Source organism: Silene latifolia, chromosome 6, assembly GCF_048544455.1.
Source record: "Silene latifolia isolate original U9 population chromosome 6, ASM4854445v1, whole genome shotgun sequence".
NCBI lineage: Eukaryota > Viridiplantae > Streptophyta > Magnoliopsida > Caryophyllales > Caryophyllaceae > Silene > Silene latifolia.
Window position 1 is genome coordinate 29,814,598 of NC_133531.1, and position 19,542 is coordinate 29,834,139.

A 19,542-nucleotide genomic window follows, 5' to 3' on the forward strand; every position below is an offset into this window, starting at 1 on the left:
ACTCGTATTTTACCAACACTAGAAATTAACCGGTCATAACCCGCCAGTTCGATCCATTTGGCAGGTGGCAGGTCAATAGAATGGATTATCTTAAACAAAGAACTTGCAAAATGCGATTAATGAACAAAAATTAGTCTCCTAAAAATTTCAAAATAAAGACAAAAAAAGTAGACCTTTATACCCTTATTACAACCCACTGTACTAAAAATGTCACGTGTCAAGCAATAGTGGAGGGTGACCCACGTTTCCTCTCTGAAAACACCAGACAACCCAAGACCAACAAGACCTCTCCAATTACACACATACACACACAAAAACACTTAACAAAAACAGAAAAATCAAAAGAAAAATCAACACAAAAACACACTAATCTCCTCTTCTCTCTTCTCTTCCCCCCACTCTCACACTCTCTTTCCCCACTCGCTAATGTAATAACTAAAACCCCAATTAATTTTTAACTTAATTTACTCTTTATTTACTTTACATATTTATATATATTTTCAGAGATATCTTGCTTTTTTTTTTCTCATTTCATCATGTACCCATTTCACCAAACTTCTTAAATCCCATTAAAATCTTCAAAAAAAACTGATAAAAATGGCATTTTCTGAGTTGGGTGATGATGCACTTTATTGTCAGGAAGATTGCACCTTTGATGATTATCCTAATGATATAATTAATGATGATGATAATAATAATGATAATAATGGACAAAACCCAGTTGAAATTTCATTGTTATTTGAGCAAGATTTGTACTGGGATGATGATGAATTACCTAATTTACTCTCAAAAGAGGTGAAAAATTGTGTCTTTAACTTGAAAAGTGAAGAAGAATTTGACCCTTGTTTGGGTTTGGTTAGAAAAGAAGCTGTGGATTGGATGCTTAAAGTTCATTCACATTATAATTTTTCAGGAATTACTGCTCTTTTGGCTGTTAATTACTTTGATAGATTTATGGTTAAGTTTGAGATTAACAAGGATAAACAACAATGGATGACTCAACTTTCTGCTGTTGCTTGTCTTTCTCTTGCTGCTAAAGTTGAGGAGATCCATGTTCCTCTTCTTATTGATTTCCAAGTATGCTTCTTTTTTATTATCTACTTGTTTCGTCGTAATCGTTTGTTTAAAATACCCGTCACGATGAATAAAAAAATGTGAATTTGTTGATGTAGTTATGGTTAAGATGCCCAAGTTGAGATCTTTTTTATCTCTAGGTTTCCAAGTTTGTGCCTTTTTAATCTTTTGTGTTGTAATTGTGTTTTGGGTGTTTTCTGGGTATTTGGTAGATTGCCCAATTTGCTCATTTACTTACAATTTTGTTGCTTTAATTGAGTTTTAAATTTGCTTTCTTAGTAATTGATTCAATGGTGTGTATTTTAACTGCCAAAGGATGTTTCTTTTGTGGGCAGAATGCTAAATTTGAGATTTTTTACTTCATCTGATTTTCCAAGTTTTTGGCTTTTGATGTGTATCATCTATGAATCTTTTGAAAGATTTAGCTTTTCGGGTTTTACTAGGTGATCGATCGAATGCCGAAGCTGTGGATTATGATTCTGTTATTGCTAGATATACTCAAGTTGATATCCATGAAAATTTTAAGCAGCTAATTGAATGTAACTACCTAAGGATGTTTCTTTTGTGGGCAGAATGCTAAATTTGAGATTTTTTTTTTTCATCTGAATTTCCAAGTTTGTGCCTTTTGATGTCTATATCATCTATGAATCCTTTGAAAGATTTCGCTTTTCGGTATTTACGGGGTGATCGGTAGAATGCTCAAGGTTAGGATTATTAGATACTCAAATTGATATCCATGAAAATTTAAACAGTGAGAGATGATGATCTAGTGAATTTGGTAAATAATGATTGTTGGATTATTGTTGTGTAGGTTGAGGATAGTAAGTATGTATTTGAAGCCAAGACAATTCAAAGGATGGAAATATTGGTGCTTTCGACTCTTCAGTGGAAGATGAATCCAGTGACTCCATATTCCTTCCTGGATTACCTTACAAGGAGGTTTCCTTTAAAGGATTTTCTTTGTTGGGAATTTCTCAGGAGGTGCGAGAGGATCCTATTATCGACTATTGCTGGTAAGCAATGAAACCGTAGTTCAATATGTTATTTTGTTCTAGAATGTAGTTATCTTGTTGTGCATTACTTCATTTAGGAAGTTTGTTGTCTTTGTCTTAAACTATTGCTTATGTAATTTTGCAGATTCGAGGTATTTGGGTTATCTTCCTTCTGTAATGGCAGCTGCCACAATTTTGAATGTTAGGGATTGTTTTGAGCAGTGTATTGGAGATGAATACCAGGATCAACTTTTCGGTGTTCTTGGAATTGAGAAGGTCAGCAAGTGGTGCTTTTACATTGCGCTAAGCGTGTTATATGTGATTGATTTGAAGCTATTCTATATTATTGTACTATGCCTGGATATCCTTGTTATTAAATACTCATTTCCTAGGCTAATAAAAAGTATCATTCTTAGACATGATCTTCTTATATGGTTTCCATTGCAAATGGAGTCGACACTCATTATTCTTTGGTTTTGGATCATGATGATGGAATAAAGCAAAAAAAGGTCGTCTAAACTTGTTATGCTTGCTTTTGCTGTGAAATAGCAATATTCGATGCAAACCTCGACGCAAATTTCATTATGTCTCGTTTCGATATAGAATATCTAGGGTTGAGGCTGCTTAGATCCTACCCCTTTTCCATGTCATTGGAAGGAGCCTTTGAGGAACTGTATTAATGTTTTTAATATGGTAGTTCTACATGAGCATGCCTATGTTTGAGTTCTCACCCTATATTGTAAATCACTTGCTGCTAATTGTTGTACGAACAAAAATACGATGTCAAGCTATGTGCGAAAAGTTTGATTGGTACCCTGCCTTATTCCATCTTGATTTTGAATACGGCAGGAGAAGGTTCAGGAATGCAGTCATTTCATTCTTGAAGTAGCAGGGGAGAGCGTTTACTGGCAATCAAACAAACGAAAGTCGGTTTCAAGACCCGGCAGCCCAAATGGAGTCATTGATATCACTTTCAGTTCTGATAGCTCTAATGATTCTTGGGCAGTAGCGTCTGTGTCCTCCTCACCCGAGCGCAAGGCCAAGAAGTTGAGGACATCTGAAGACCGGCATTTGGAGAGGTTCAATAATTCTTCTGTGGACTTTTTAAGCATTCACCGCTAGTTCCTTGACGCTTTCTTCTTATCGTCACTAGTCCTGTATTTCCAATAATTAAAAATGCTCATTAATGAGCTAATGTTAAAGTGCCTCTCGTCTCTGCATTTCCCGGACTTTCCAATCATGATCATAGCCTACCATCCAAATGATAAGTTCATTTTGATGATTGGAAGCAGAGATGTCTGGCATTTTATCCGGAAGTAATAGAGACCATGGACATAGATGAAGAACATTTATGCAAATGAATTTTTCTCTGAGGATTCATCTGTTTATGTGAACGTTTTATTCATATCTCAATTTAGTTACTCACTGCATGCCTTCATTACTTGCTTCATTACTCTTCGTACCATCCCATGTTTCTTATGATTTAGGATCATGATTATGATATGCTATTCTGATTTCTGAATTCTTGTTTGGATGAGATTGTTGTCATGGAAGTCCTTTAGCGAGTGCAAACATGAAAATTACTCTAGCTACATTGACTCCGCTAAAAGTGTCCTACATGGGTGCATATACGAGTGCCTAAGACAGTTATTTTGTGAAACCATGTTTTTGGTCTAAAAATAAGTGTCCGAGTGTTCTCGTGTCGAACTGAGTGGCTATGTACCTATGTTTCTAGAAATTAAGATCAGTCTACCAAAGGAAGGTAGAAAGACGAAGAAAAAAAGAAGGGAAAAATGAGAGATTCTTGTCTACATGTGAGGTGAGAAACATGGTGTCGGCCACTGGGATGATCGTAATTTTTTTAGGCTATAAGTTGGATTTTGTGACTAATTTTCAGGCTTGACTCTCTAGGTTGTGCTACGAGACTTACTACTAGTATTTTACTTGGTCTCAGAAACATAGTTAAATGAAATGTGAGATGTGAAACTGTGAAAGTGTGTGTATTCTTTTGCGGGTAAATGAGGCAGCTGTGGTCGCAATTTGAATATCGACAACTGTGATGCACGATGTCGCGACCATGCGCCTCGGTAGAAGTTCTCAGGATTTACTATTGCCGACTATTATAAAATACCATTGATTCATCTTATTTCGAGTGTACCCAAGGAGTAGTTGCCATTTAGGCAGTAATATTTTAGTCTGAACCATAGTAATTAGTGTTATACTGTTATTATTATAATCCGACTTGATTGAGTAACTTAACGTAGGAGAAAAGTTGTAGGAAATTTATTTAATTAGTGTAGATGTTAGCCTTATGGTTTTGAATATGATTTATCTCTCTGAAAAGATGTCAGATGATATTAGTTAGAGCTTTGAATGGTCTAACTGCTCTAGCGTCTTGAATCAGCATTCCACTTCCCATAGCAGTAAGGTGAGGATCTTGTGTTGTCTCTGCTGATGTAAATATTATTTCGACACTGTACTTTGATTCGGTGTCTTTACCGACTCTATCCACACCACGATAAACCCCCACGTTTTATGTCGACACTTTCCGGGCCAATATTATGAATGTTACTGTACATAGCCGTGTTAGACACTCCCATATGCACCTATACCTGATACTTTTAGGGCGGTCCCGAAAAACCTAGCCCCTTGTAAGGAGTACATGGAAATTACTTTGGCATTCTAAGCAACTCTTTAGAAGTGATTTACACACAAAAATTTTGTTATAATGTTTTAATTTTTAAACCATTGAATATAGGGCAATCGATGTGGTGTCACGATTAATACCCGTGTATATAGACCAAGTTAGGTGTGTCTAGTTAATGAGCTGTGAATTGTAACTTGTAAGTAGCGAAATACCCCGTATAGCGTTTACTGCATCGATGTTTTATTTGTCAATTATTATTTGCCTGGATCTATGAAGTTAAATTATTATGTACTTGAAATGAAAGGCATCGATGACCGTGTGCCTGCCTTGGTTATGTAAAGATGAAGAAGGAAATGATTTTAGTAATATTAGTAACATTCCTTAAGATACTATCCTTCTCATTTAATAATGGAGTACTTCAATGCTAAGCATATGAGCATCCTCTATGCAAACTCATGTTCTACTATTCAATGTGCTTGCTTCCTCCTCCCTTTAAGGCTCACTAAAGTTTAAATGTTCTTGGGGGAGCGTACTTCGTGTACCATTTAAGTACTACCGGGTACCGAGTTATCTGTTAATCCCACAAGCGGTGAAGCGGACCTGGATTCTGATTAAAATCTGTACGAGTCCGGTCGTATGAAGTTTTGAAGCGATTTTATACAAAATTAGCACAAAACTTGGGCAAGGTCTGCCTAAAGGTTGGCTTTCCGGTGTCAATAGACCAAGTTTCTGATTTTTTTTTTGTACGAGCATGATTTTAAATCGAGGAAAGAGGGGTAATATTGCCACGGGAAGAAATTCTTGGACAGGCATTGTAGTTATCGTTAGAAAGGGCTTTTGACGTCAATAAGATAAACCCGTTTTAAGGGAGACTAACTGATGCTCTAAATAGGGGATGTTACTATGTTGCCACATTTTGAAGCGATATCAAGAACATATCTTTAGTACAACAATGGAGATTGCATAGCAACAACCGAATCCCGTATCAAGACTAAAACCGATAACTAGTACATACCTCAGGTTGGGGTACAGATGACATACAGTACTTAATGAACAGCTACAGACTACACAGTTTATCCTGCATGCTCCATAAAAGAGATTCAGTGGGGGTGAATATTGCTTTAGGAGAGAGTTGTACTGTAATAAACTGTAGTAGATGACGCTGTTGCAAGAAAAGACATCCCAGTACAAAGCTTTCTTATGCTTTCTTTACTCCCTATCTTTCTTTGTAAATTAAAGTCGGATTCCTGACTTTGTTGCTTTCTTTTTTGCATGTTACTCCAAGACACTTCCCTATAAGCTTAAAATAGTATTCTATATTGATAATTGACTACAAGTTCTGAATTTTACTGCATGATGAAAAAAGTTACTCTACTAGAGTAAGTGCGTATATTTCTGGGACATGTAAAAATGTTACTGTATCACATGGACATGGATTCTTTTTACCTTTGTGCTTTACCTGCAAATTTGGCAGTTTTCTTTATGGTCCATCTTGTTTAATTGCCTATTTGCCTTGGATTATTGATAATTGAAGCAAGCCGATCCGATGAGGTTAGAGTTAAACTCGACTCATCTGATTATTGAGCTTGGCCAAATGAGTCTATGTTTCCCTGTTACTCTGTGCTTGTTTAACTAACTAAACGAAACTTGAATCATGTTCACAAACGTTTAAACTAGCTCGGGGAAAATACTCTTAACATCGTAGCTAAGTTAAAAAAAAAAATGATTGATAAAGAATTATAATATAATGTACTCAATCAAATGCTGCTTGAATATTTAAGCTTGTACTATGAACCTAAGTGAGTTGAGCAAGGCTTTGTTTAGGTCATGCACGAGTTTCTCCTAGATGAACTCGAGTTAATAAGACGAGTCAAGTAGTAAGAATAAGACAAAAACAGAATACATGGAGAAAAGCAAAGTCTTATATGCTTAAGTGGATAATACTTAACCCGTTTTAATGTTACGACGGATACATAACTGAGTGATTACAAATACAGAAGAGGGTGAGAAAGAACGATAAAAACGAAGAAGGGAATGTTGAAATAGGGAGACAGTGTCTTAAATTTGTTCCGAAATGTCTTTGTTAAACTTTGAGGCTTTTGCTTTTGGTAGTTTCGAAAGATATAGGCTAGCTTACCATAACATACTTGAATACCAAAGTAAAAAGTGCCTGATATGAAAATGACCTGAGATGACTTTTGCAATTAAGGTGTTTGCATTTAGTGGGAGTGAGAGGTCAAAAAGTTAAGGAATGGTTTGTTCTGGCTCACTATCACATTCTCCTTTTTTTTGTGTGGACATTGGACACAACCCATATTTTCTAGCTTTAATCCCTTATTCCTAGAGTCCACTTGGTACTTTGCGCGGTGGCGCACCTGGGGAAGTGTGGGCTCGCGAGTTACTCCAATTGCGGTTGTTCATGGCGAATGAGAGTGTGCATCAAACGAGTGATACGATTATGTGGTGTTTTGGAACTATTTTATACGATCTTAACTCATCTATTAGCTAAAAGGACAATATGATGAAACTTGTGAGTATCAGAGATGATTCGATCAGAAACCTATATTGAGTAAGGGGTAAGGATACTTATTGAAAAGTCAAATGCACTCAACCTATGGCGAGTTATGGTGTTGCCTAATCTTGTATTGAGTCTATGTAGGAACTTAATTGTCCTAGGAAAATGCAATTCATGTGAATTAAGTTCCCTCATCCAATTCAGGTGAGTTTCGGAAAAGTGTTTGGTTGCTCATGTAGGAATTAAATTCCACAAGAACTTCTAATGACCCAGGGGGAGTAGGCATTGAAAGTTCCTGGGAAGTTCTAATTCCTACATTTTGTAAAATTTATGGCAACCAAACCACCCATGTTTTTCAAAATCATGGATTTTCCAATGCCTATGTTTTCTAAGTGGCAACCAAACGACCCCTAAGAAAGGAAAGAAATAGAATACAATTAAACCCCTCCCCAAGAATTATTGAAAAAATAAATGGTAATGAAATGTAAGAAAACTACACAGAAAAAATGCACATAAATTAATGGAATGTGGGCCCAACGACTTTTAAAAAAAAAAAAAAAATGCTCGAACTAGGAGTCCAACACACAATGTAATGGGAATTGACATAATAACCATTATGCCATAAATAGTATACTGTTACTAATTGTATTAAAAATTAGATGTTTCTAAACAAGCAAATGATTGGGCCCCCAAAATTTTAAGGCCTAGTGCCATTGCACATAGTGCGCCTAGGCTTAGACGGGCCTGTGTAGACGGGATAAAGGGCGGTTTTGTCGTAGAGTTTCTTGCTAGGAAGGTCATTGCTACTTTGCTAGCCATGAACATAGTGTATTGGAAATGCGGCGATTGTGTTTAGCCCCGTCTCTTACTTTCATAAACGACTCTAAATAATAGGGTAGTATCTTTGGTAAAATTTGTGGCTCCACATTATTTTAGTATATAAACTTCATTCTAATATTTTCAGTTTAATTTTGCAATTTGAGACTACTACCCTAAAATCCCCCATTACATATGCACTATCTTTATATGACCTCGATAATAAATAAACATTGATTTCTAAAAATTTATGCATAACGAAAATAAAAACGTTTTTTTGACATTTAATCATATGAAACAAATATTCGTGTCAACGGTAAGACTAATATTTATTGTATACTCTATGAAAATTTGGATAAATGTCGATAGTCTTTAACACAAATTTGGATAATATGGGCCTCATATTAAATTTTTGAACCGGGACACCGAAATCTCGGGGACGGCACTGCGTCTACACCATCTTTAATATTTTTTCAATATAGTTCGAATGCTTGAAGCCTTGAAACAACCAAAATTATGTTCTTCTTGATGAGAATCCTCGAAGAAGACCTGGGCAAGAGGTGATCATGGGCTGCCAGGCTAAGAAAAAATATAGCCCATTTATGGGAGTTGGGCCGAGTCAACTATGTGGGCCTATTTTGTGAGCCCAAACCAGTTAGATCAGGCTTCTGGGCTCAGATAGCCTTTTCGAGCCCTATGATTTACGACTTATTGAAGGAGATAAATAGCCAAATATCGTCCGCTAGTATCTTAAATACATGCTTAGTTTACAAAAATGTACATTAGCCAAAGTAAATATTGTCACTGTTATTTTTATAAGTAGGTATGATGAATCGCGTATGAATTATTTTATAAAAAAGAGATAAAGGCAAACTAACAATTTTAGAATGCTTAATCATATACTCATGGATATAATCTATGTAACGATGTCATCGGTCTTAAATCCTAATGAATATGCGTGGTACTTGACTTTATTTAGAGTTATTACTAGGAAAAATTACAAATAACCACCATGTATTCGCGTATTTTTACAAATAACCACCATGTATTTCTGTTTTTACAAATAACCCCCAAACTTTCATGTATACTCCCGAATCACCACCGTATATTTGACCCGAGACTTATTTTTCATATTTTCCGACTCTTTAATCAACGATCTATCAAAAATACCCATATTACCCTCATTCAATTACACACAACATATCTCTATTTCAATAAGAACCGTTGGATCAACAAGATCCAACAGCCCTCATTCTTCCACGTCACCCTCTATCAATCTGCAAAATTACAAAACTAAACACTTCCTCTTTCACGTCTCATTATTGTCATAAATTTTATCTCTCTACAAGTATTCTCTCCATCTCTCTCTCTCTAAACACCATAGTCATCAATTATTCAACAAAAAAACAGACGATCTAATTCTTTCAACCGCCTCTTTTTCCAAAAAACATTAAAAATCAAACGAAATTTTTATTAAAATCAAGCGAAGATCTTCAAAAAAATTTAGTTAAGATTATATTAGATCGGTTTATCTCATAAAGAAGAGGTATAAATCGCTCTCAATTTTCGTTATATTTTTACAAAAGTTTCGTTGTGATTTATGTTATTTCAGGTTGTTGTTGTTGTTGTTGTTGTTGTTGTTGTTGTTGTTGTTGTTGATGATTGTTATTGTTGTTGTGGTTGTTGTTGATTTTATTGATGATATGAAGAAACTATTAATTGATTTAGGGTTAATGTTTTGCTCAAACTGATTAATTGATTTTTCGCCAAAAAATTAGGTTTAATTTGCATGTTGCTTTTGTTGATCATGAATTATATAAATAAACTGTCAATTGATTGTATATATATTCACTTTTTCGAACATAGAAATTGAGAAATTAATTCTAGTTTTTGTTTTCTTAGTTATTAAATTCTGTGATACTTCATGTTCTAATTTTCGCCTAAAAATTAGGGTTAACGATTTATAAAAACTGAGTAATTAATGTACGCTTTTGTGTTTGTGTGGGATTGATTACGTAATAGCGTTCTAATATTACTACTGCATGACAGAACTGTAACGATTTCATAAAATCCTCAACTCTTCTTACTGTAATAGCGTTTCTGTAACATTACTACTGCATGACAGAAATTGAACTTGAAATACTGTTACAATATTGTATATTTGATGTTATTGGTTTTTTCTCATTAAATTTGATGGTATAACAATTGTCATAAACTCACAAATAATGTTACTGTAATATTTATTCTTGTAAAATTATGAATAATGATGGACCACAAGCTTCACATAAGTTTTAGTTATTAATAGTCGAATATTTTGTTATTAATGTCAGAATATTTGAAGAAGAAAGTTTGAGAAATCAACCAATACAAAAAAGGCGCGCAAAGAGAAGATATATACAAAATGGAGTAAGACTCAAGCTAATCGGTCATGAAGATAGGTGTGAAGAAGGCAACGTTAATGAAGTTGAAATCCTAGTTGAGGTCATTAACATTATTGTCATATTTTGATGTGTGATTATGATGTATACTTCTTGTAAACTTTTCACATTAATACGATGTGATATTGCAAATCATTTTAGTGGATCAACTGGGCTAGTCTGTTTTCACTTGATTTTTTATTATTGAAGTAATTAAAGTTTGGTCTTTTAACACTCAGATCCGTATTATTTTTATGAATGAATGATGTTACAAAACAATTACTATATCAATGTTACAAAGAATAACATTGTCACTTTTAAAATACGAAACATACAACTTTTTCATTACATTTTTGAACTACTTTATACACCGTTTGATATAATACACAAACTAAATAATAATTATTGTAACATTGTTGTCATGTTAGTTTAATGAATTAATGTTTTTACAAAGAATAACATTGTTACTGATAATATTGATATACCATTGAAAAATTAAATATAACGAAGATGTTACAAAGAATAACACTCGTAACTTTGATTAATGACCGATGTTACTTTGTAACACTATTGTTGTGACGTGGCGAATAAGGATTGGTTGTCTTTGGAATTAGGAGGAACGTATAAAAGTTATCTAATAAACTAATAAAGCAATAAAGTGGTGTTGACCATACAACAAATAACACAACAATAATGGTAAAAGTGTCCACTATCATTCCAACTTCAATAACATTGCTTTCTTCATGCCTATCTCCATGATTGATTATTCAACGTCTTGCTTTTTTTTTTGTATATATTGTATCCTTGTGAGCCTTTTTTTTTTGTGTTGGTTGATTTCTCAAACCTTCTTCTTTCTTCAATTCTTCTGACAACCAAAACAAAACATTCGACAATTACTAGATAAACCATATGCGAAAGTCGGTGGTCCATTATTAATGATAATTTCACAGTAACAATATTACAGTAACATCATTACAGTAACATCATTACAGTAACATCATTGCGAGTTTATGACAATGTTAAACCATCATATTTAATTGAAAAAAATCACATAACATCAAATATACAATGTTGTAAGGATATTTTAAGTTCAATTCGTCATGCGTTTTTTAATGTTACTTAACGCTATTACAAAGAATGAGTTTCGTTGATTTTTTTACGAAAACTAATTGAATCCTCACATTTACCGCAATTTCACGAAAACAAATCCAGGTATGAATTTAATAATGTGAAAACCTTAATTTTTTTTACAAACATTTATAACACAAATAATAAACGGTAAATAATATAAAATGATGTTATACCACAAAATAATCCATAAAATCGCAAATTAACACATAAATCAATTACAACAAAGCATGAGAAAACGAAAGATTGTTAGTTTCACCATGACATAGCCCTAACGTTTCAGAAATAGTTTGAATACAACATATAATCGACATTAATAGTATGAACAATCAACAATAACAATTTTTAAATTAACTAGAAAGCGTAGAACTAACCTGGAAATCGATTGAAGGTAATCGAACGAAAAATGCGATTTCAGCTGAAATATCTAAATCGGGGTTTGATTAAGTTGTTTAAATCGATTGAATAGATTCAATCCCGAATTGCTAGAATCATGAATTAACTGAATTGATTGAACTAATAAAATTGCTTATTGCTTGAGTTTCTAAAATTGATGAGATTAATTAAACGTGAATTGTTGAAAATTGGAAACCTAGAATTTGGGGATCTATAGAAGAAGACGATTTAGAGAGAGATGGGAGGAAGAGAGATAAAGTGATATTGGGTTATGATCTTTGTTAGGTTAGATTTTTAAGTTTATATAGTATGAGCTAGGATTAATCTCAGCCATTCATTTGTTTAAAATCGAATGGTTGAGATTAAAATGCTAGACTCACCTAAGATACCTAGACTCACTTGATGCAATTTATATATATATATATATATATATATATATGTATATATATATATATATATATATGTATATATATATATATATGTATATATATATATATATGTATATATATAGAATCGAGATCCCGTACGAACCAAATTATTGTGCGAATCCGTATTTAACTAGTACTAACAAATGATTATCCAAGCCCAATCAGATTACAAAAAAGCCCAAACCCTTTATCTAAAACAAAACCCAAAGTACTAAACAAATGTTATCATAATGTACACAACACTCTTCTTCCACATGCACTCAATAAACACATATCAATAAGAACCGTTGGATCAACAAGATCCAACAGCCCTCATTCTTCCACGTCACCCTCTATCAATCTGCAAAATTACAAAACTAAACACTTCCTCTTTCACGTCTCATTATTGTCATAAATTTTATCTCTCTACAAGTATTCTCTCCATCTCTCTCTCTCTCTCTCTCTAAACACCATAGTCATCAATTATTCAACAAAAAAACAGACGATCTAATTCTTTCAACCGCCTCTTTTTCCAAAAAACATTAAAAATCAAACGAAATTTTTATTAAAATCAAGCGAAGATCTTCAAAAAAATTTAGTTAAGATTATATTAGATCGGTTTATCTCATAAAGAAGAGGTATAAATCGCTCTCAATTTTCGTTATATTTTTACAAAAGTTTCGTTGTGATTTATGTTATTTCAGGTTGTTGTTGTTGTTGTTGTTGTTGTTGTTGTTGTTGATGATTGTTATTGTTGTTGTGGTTGTTGTTGATTTTATTGATGATATGAAGAAACTATTAATTGATTTAGGGTTAATGTTTTGCTCAAACTGATTAATTGATTTAGGGTTAATGGAAGAATGAGGGCTGTTGGAGAAAAAAGTAACCAATCACCTCCTAATAAATGTGGGCTAGGCCGGTCCAAACTGCGGGTCAAACGGGCCAAAATGCAGGCCACCACTTGGCCCAAACCCGGTCCAAAATTATGTTGAACCTTTTTTTTGGTGTTTCGGTCCCAAATAAAAGTTCCAAGCTGCGCAAAAAAAGCAGGTTGGGTTGTGCCGGACCAATGGACTTAGGCTATTTGATCATATCTAACTACGGCCTTGTTGACCAGGCCCTCTCTTAAATCAATGGCACCAATCCTTCGGTTAAAACAAACTTGGATAAGTTGGATTACTGAGCATGGGATAAAACTACGAGCACATTGTCACGCCCTGCCTAATTCAAGCATCACAAGGGTGACAGTGGTGCGCAACAAGCTTTAAACAAGTCCCGAGCAGCTCAAGCGAACTAGTGGGGATACTCTCTCTAACAATGTAGTGAGACTCGTTCTCAACAGACTCATGCATTTTTTGTATTCGAGTATACATAGACATTATAATAAGTTAAATTTATTCCGGAGTAGAATATTCAAATGTACTATAGGATTTTGTTTTTATGGAAGAACAAATGTTGGTAATTAATTTACAAGAATAGATTTGCATAAAGATTGGTACAAGTGATCATCTGCTCCTGAGTGCCTTGGCTGCAGCAGACCTTTGAATCATCAAATTGAAGAGAGTATACTATCATATCAATGGTACATCAGTGAAATGTCCTTCAAAAGCCCTTCGATCAGCTTCTGCATTGGTTTTCTTACGAACTGCTCTTTCCAGGGTTGTTCCTAATTATCCGGTGAGCCTTTGCTGGTGTACGCTTCAATGCCGGTATTTGAAATGGATTGTTCTTAGCCTGTGTGTATTCAATAAGATAATAACATCAGACATTTCAAATATAAGATAATAACATCAGACATTCAAATATTTAGCAATACTTACCATTGAGCAAGTGCCAGCATAGATATTGCAGACGGGGTAATCATGAGGGCAACAACTTTCATTATCCTCGCAGCAGGAAGCTGCTTCGAGAGGGCAACAGCCCCACTCAAAGCAGTAGCTACCAAACTCGAACACACAACAGCAGGTGGTGTGGTCAGGACAAGAGTAGTAGTCATCACAGATGCTTGGGGGTACAACTGGTGACGGAGGAGATGGGCCTGGGTTCGGTGGGTTCTCGCCTGTCTTGGTTGGGTAAGATGCTTCCATTGCAATTCCACATAAGCCACTAGATTTGGTGTTGCGTTGCATCCTGATGTAACCTCTCTCACCCCAGCTTAAGCCCCATGAATTTTTGACGATCCAGTAGTCTAGCCCATCCTCGGATCCATATCCAACAGCTGTCACTCCATGATCTAGTGTTGTTCCACATGTTCCGGTGAATATACCCTGCGTACATTAAAATATACTGTACTACTTTAATACTGCTAAAAAAACAGAATTATAACTTGTTCCTCGAAAAGAAATTCATACCGAATGATAGTGTTGAAAATCTCTTCCGCTACCTTCAACAGAAACACTGACAGGCTGATTTGCCACGGCCTTCTGTAAGGACTTCTCATTTGCAGGAACATCCTCATAGCCATCTATTGTGACCACCTTTGCGTTTTTCTACACGAGACAGAGATTAAACTAGTCAGTCTACCGTAAGTCATTTCTAGTAACTCATTTTCGGACAAACGTCACAAAGGAAACGCATGCAGTGTTAAATACAGTACCCTGTAAGTATCGCATCTGCCATCCCTGCCCGTGTAGGGATAATCTTCCTCAGAATCAATGCCGCCATTTTTGATGATGAATTCAAAGGCGTAGTCCATGAGACCGCCATTGCAACCTTCATTGTAGGAGGTGTCACACTCAACCAGCTCTTGCTCTGATAGTGAGATAAGGTCACCAGTAACAATCTGGTTTATGCCTTCTACCCCGGCTATGGCTGCAAATGCCCAGCAGCTCCCTGAAATATCCAGACTTAGTTAGCTGCAATGTACTGTATAGGGTCCGATTGTCCTGATGATTTGGTATGGCAACTTAACCTTGCAGCTTATGCAAGTAACTGTTACATCTTACATGGGTCCGTCTCAATAATTGTTTACATTTTGATTAAAATACCTCTAACAATGAATATAAAAAGTTAAACAGATGATGACTGAAACTGAAAGAGTATATTCCAAGCAAAAAGGGAGAGCTTTTTTCGATCAAAGTTAAGCATTATTACTAATCATCGCTAGGTGCATAACATTGTGATTGGTTCCATACTTTGATTGAAGAGCTGGCGGCTATGGGGTTACTTAGGTTAGTCTCGCCGTATTTTTTTTTTGGTATAGTTTGAGATGATTTTGTAAAAACCAAAAATATTGGTTTATTATTGTTTAGATCTTTTGGACTGGAATTGCCTGAACTCAATTAGGGATGGCAATTATGTCTAATACCGAACCGACCCGACCCGAAGAAAAAAAACCGATCCAAATCCAACTCTTAATAACCCATATCTGATCCACTATTTAAAAACACATATCCAAATCCACTATCGCAAAACCCGAACCAAATCCAAAGTCGATCCATTCGTACCCGTACCCGAACCCGATCCAATCAAATATTTTTGAAAATTTAGACTTTATTATATTTGAAATTTCAATTTTGTCATATAAAATGATTTTTTTATATAGTCAAATCAAGTTTTGGATCGGATTTTGGATTATATCGTGGATCAAGTATGGATTTGGAGCGGATATGGATTTGGAAAAAGTGTAATGGATTGGGTATGGATTTTGAAATTTTGGATATGGATCGGGTTTGGATATGGATCGATAATCCACTAAGATAATGGATCGGGTTTGGATTTTGAAAAAACCCGATCTAACCCGATCCATTGCCATCCCTAAACTCAATGAAGTTAAAATAAACTGAAATGAGCTGAACTAAACTGAAATGAGCTAAAATTAAGTTCAAAAGAACATAGCCTAAATGACTGGGGTATTCTTGAAAGAGTTCACGAAGGTTGGATTATCTTATTAATAATATAAACTTTGCCATTTTTGTAAAAATCTCCGCCCCAAAGTAAATACATACAAAGTTTTGTATTCTATATATAGGAGTACTTTTTTATCCAGCACGGCATAAATTTTGCGTCCTACAAATGAAATGATGCACCGATTTTGGCATTTTGATATCATCATACAGATTTACCTGTATACATTATACAATTATACAAACATACCCTAAACACAAATACTCAATTATTAATGATTCTTTAAATTATACTACGTACACAATGAGCTAAAATTTAGGGCTTGCTTAGAATAGGAGTAATTATTAAGGGAGTAATAAGAGCTAAAATATGAAAAATGGGAGGAGATTAGTGCTTTGTGGTGGTTGTGGAGGGTGGAAAGAGGAGGTGAGGGAGGAACTATTACCTCTATATGGAGGTAATAATTACTTGGAGGGGGGGTTGGGTAACAATTACTCCCCTAATGGAGAGACTATTACACTATATTTCCCATTTCTATCCATTTTTATCTCCAACTCTCATCCATTCCCTCCATTTTTAGTTTATTTTAACTCTATTACTCCCTTAATAATTACTCACATCCCAAACAAGCCCTTTATTGGAGGTGGACCTAATATTACATCAAAAAAAAACTAAAAACATGTCCAAGGAAGTTGAAAAAACATGCACCATCAGTCACCACTCACTATAATATTAAATGGCCGCCATACGTGGGTTATTGTGGGTAGACACTGATGGTGATATTGTTATAATAGAGGTGGACCTAATATACAATAATTCGACTATCTGCCCAATAGTAATTTTGTAGTATCTTCAAATTTTGGGCCACTGGAAGATTCAAACCAACAATAAAAATATCTCTATAATCATATAAGTAATTACGTCTGTCAAATAAGTTTGATTTTAAAAGATAACCTTTAATAAAAGAAAAACTTAGTTTTCGAAGTAAATAGTAATCAAAACTTAACATTCGGCTACCAAGCAAAAATAAATGATCGATTGGATTTGGACCTCGGTTCAGAGAACCTTTCGAATCACGCAACAATTCAAATAAAACATTTTACTGTTATGCACTTATCGGATATTAGTATACGACGATTATATGTCTACAACCCATGTTATGTTGTTAGTTTAATGATTTTGGTAAATCAGTAATACTTGATGAATAGAAATAAAATTCCTACCAAAATAAATATAAGTGTAACTAAGCTAGAAGTGTACTTGGGTTAGTAAGTTAGTTGGGTAACTATGCAAGTGATGTGTTTAAGGAATCGGATTAGGGTCGTCTAATAGTGTATGGCTATTGATTATCATTAGGATGTTAAATCGAACATGACCAAGCTAAGGAAAAGAGAAATATCATAAAAAAGTTAGAGCTAATAACTTGCATATCGGAAAAACTAATAAATTGTGCATATGGATGGAAAACAGAATATAAAGAAATGATCGGGATAAGAACTAAAACGATATAACAGAGTAACACTAGCATATATACTTACCACAGCTTCCTTGATCTTTGACCTCAGCAACAGCACCCTTCTTTCGCCAATCAATACTCTCCGGCAAGGAATCACCATCCCGAAAAGCATACCGATCACTTTTGGCTCGACCCAACAGACTCTTAGGCCGTGGCCGGATTCCCAAGTACATGGACTTGTACTCCTCGTTTGTCAAATCCGCAAACCTGTTCAAACCAAGCTTGAAACTACGGTTCTCAGAATTACGTTGGTCGATATACCGTAGATTATCCTTAAATATACTAAACCGACGCTCTTTCTCCCCTAGACCGTTATAATTCTTGCCATGCTTTACTAGCCATGACTCGTACAATGACATAACTTCGTCATTGGTCCGAACATGACCACCAACATGTTGATCATTCGAATTGAGATCGTATGAGACTATTGACATATCTAAAGCTAAAGAAATTACTATAAATAACGATAACGATAATAATACTAATGTAACGTGAGACGAACCCATTTTACGAAATTTTTTAAAAGACAATGGGACTATTGTGAGTGTAAGTGTAGGGGGTGAGATTATTTATTTATAGATGAATGAATTTAAATATTTTGGTTAACCCAAAAAATATCTTGATCAAGATTGGATATGGTATGTAGATTTGTTTGGGTAAGGGACAAGGGGAGTGAATTCAATTGAAGATAGTGTTTTTGTAGTAGGTTGGAAATTTACGGAACTAAATGATAGGAGCTGGTTGGTCCATACGGTACACCTAAATTTGCATAATTTTGAGGAAGGGAGAACTACAAGTAGACATATAAACGAGTGGATAGTACTCTCCCATCAATGACCATTTGTTATGACCCGACGTACTACATAAACTACAAGTAACAGTTTGTTTGATAATCTCATATATCATTTCATTACGAAATTTCTTAGATAACGTATCAAAAAAAAAAACGAATTTTCTTAGATTTGTGTTGTTCGTCACCCTACTTTACTGCAAGTAAGGTTCGGGATTAGTACGCTATTGCGCCATGACTTCCAATAACCGTTGCCAAGAACGGGGTGAAAAGAAGCGTGATATAAACCGAAGTATTCCTCATATGAATAGAAAGGATAAATGTATTAGTCTGAGGCGGCATTCGAATGTTCATGACATACCGCCATTAGATGAGAACACGAGTAATTAAATAGAGGTTTTACCAATTGTTACATTTGTATGTTCTCTTTGAAAGTTCAATGTATGACTACAACTTTTCACGCTTCCGTCATAATGCCCTCGTCTAATACATCATAGATTTCACCCTTTATTTTACTAACACTTACGATACATTAACAAGGGTTTTCACAACCACCTTTGTATATTACACTCTAATTAACCATCTTTAACTACATCATCATTCCACCAACAAGTTAAAGTACTCATAATAATTTATCTCCATTATTATAACCACACAACTAATTAAAGTCAAAAAATTATTAAAATGCTAAGTAACTAAATTAATCAATTTCTAACTAAATAATATATCCCTTGATTTTTAGCATATGTATGAAGTATTTGACCAGGATAATTGAATTGTTGGAAATGCTAGAGTACTTTGTCCCAACTCCCACATTGATAAAATAAGTAACTTTCTTGTGTTTATATACCAAGTGCCCCTTTTCTAGGTACTTGTTATTATGGAGGCTAGTATGTACTCTCCCCACGCGCGCTGCCGTCGCCCGGCTCGCACGCGTCGTAGAGTTGGGTCTATTTTGTTTTTATAACAAATAAAAAAATTCTCGTCTTGCACCGGGA

At 34.8% G+C, this 19,542-nt stretch overlaps 2 protein-coding genes across 2 annotated transcripts; one reads left to right on the forward strand and one right to left on the reverse strand.

Annotated features, from left to right (window-relative positions):
* The first annotated feature begins 456 nt into the window (after positions 1-456).
* LOC141586634 (cyclin-D3-3-like) lies at positions 457-3,504 on the forward strand. Its single transcript, XM_074407929.1, has 4 exons — positions 457-1,077; positions 1,886-2,087; positions 2,212-2,342; positions 2,916-3,504. Exons 1-4 carry the CDS (start codon positions 598-600, stop codon positions 3,186-3,188), a joined length of 1,086 nt encoding a protein of 361 aa, XP_074264030.1. The 5' UTR covers positions 457-597; the 3' UTR covers positions 3,189-3,504.
* Positions 3,505-13,770: 10,266 nt separating this feature from the next.
* LOC141586635 (cysteine proteinase mucunain-like) lies at positions 13,771-18,515 on the reverse strand. Its single transcript, XM_074407930.1, has 5 exons — positions 17,777-18,515; positions 14,989-15,224; positions 14,744-14,881; positions 14,213-14,659; positions 13,771-14,126 (listed from the first exon to the last, which is right to left on the reverse strand). Exons 1-5 carry the CDS (start codon positions 18,258-18,260, stop codon positions 14,031-14,033), a joined length of 1,401 nt encoding a protein of 466 aa, XP_074264031.1. The 5' UTR covers positions 18,261-18,515; the 3' UTR covers positions 13,771-14,030.
* Between the last annotated feature and the right edge of the window lie 1,027 nt (positions 18,516-19,542).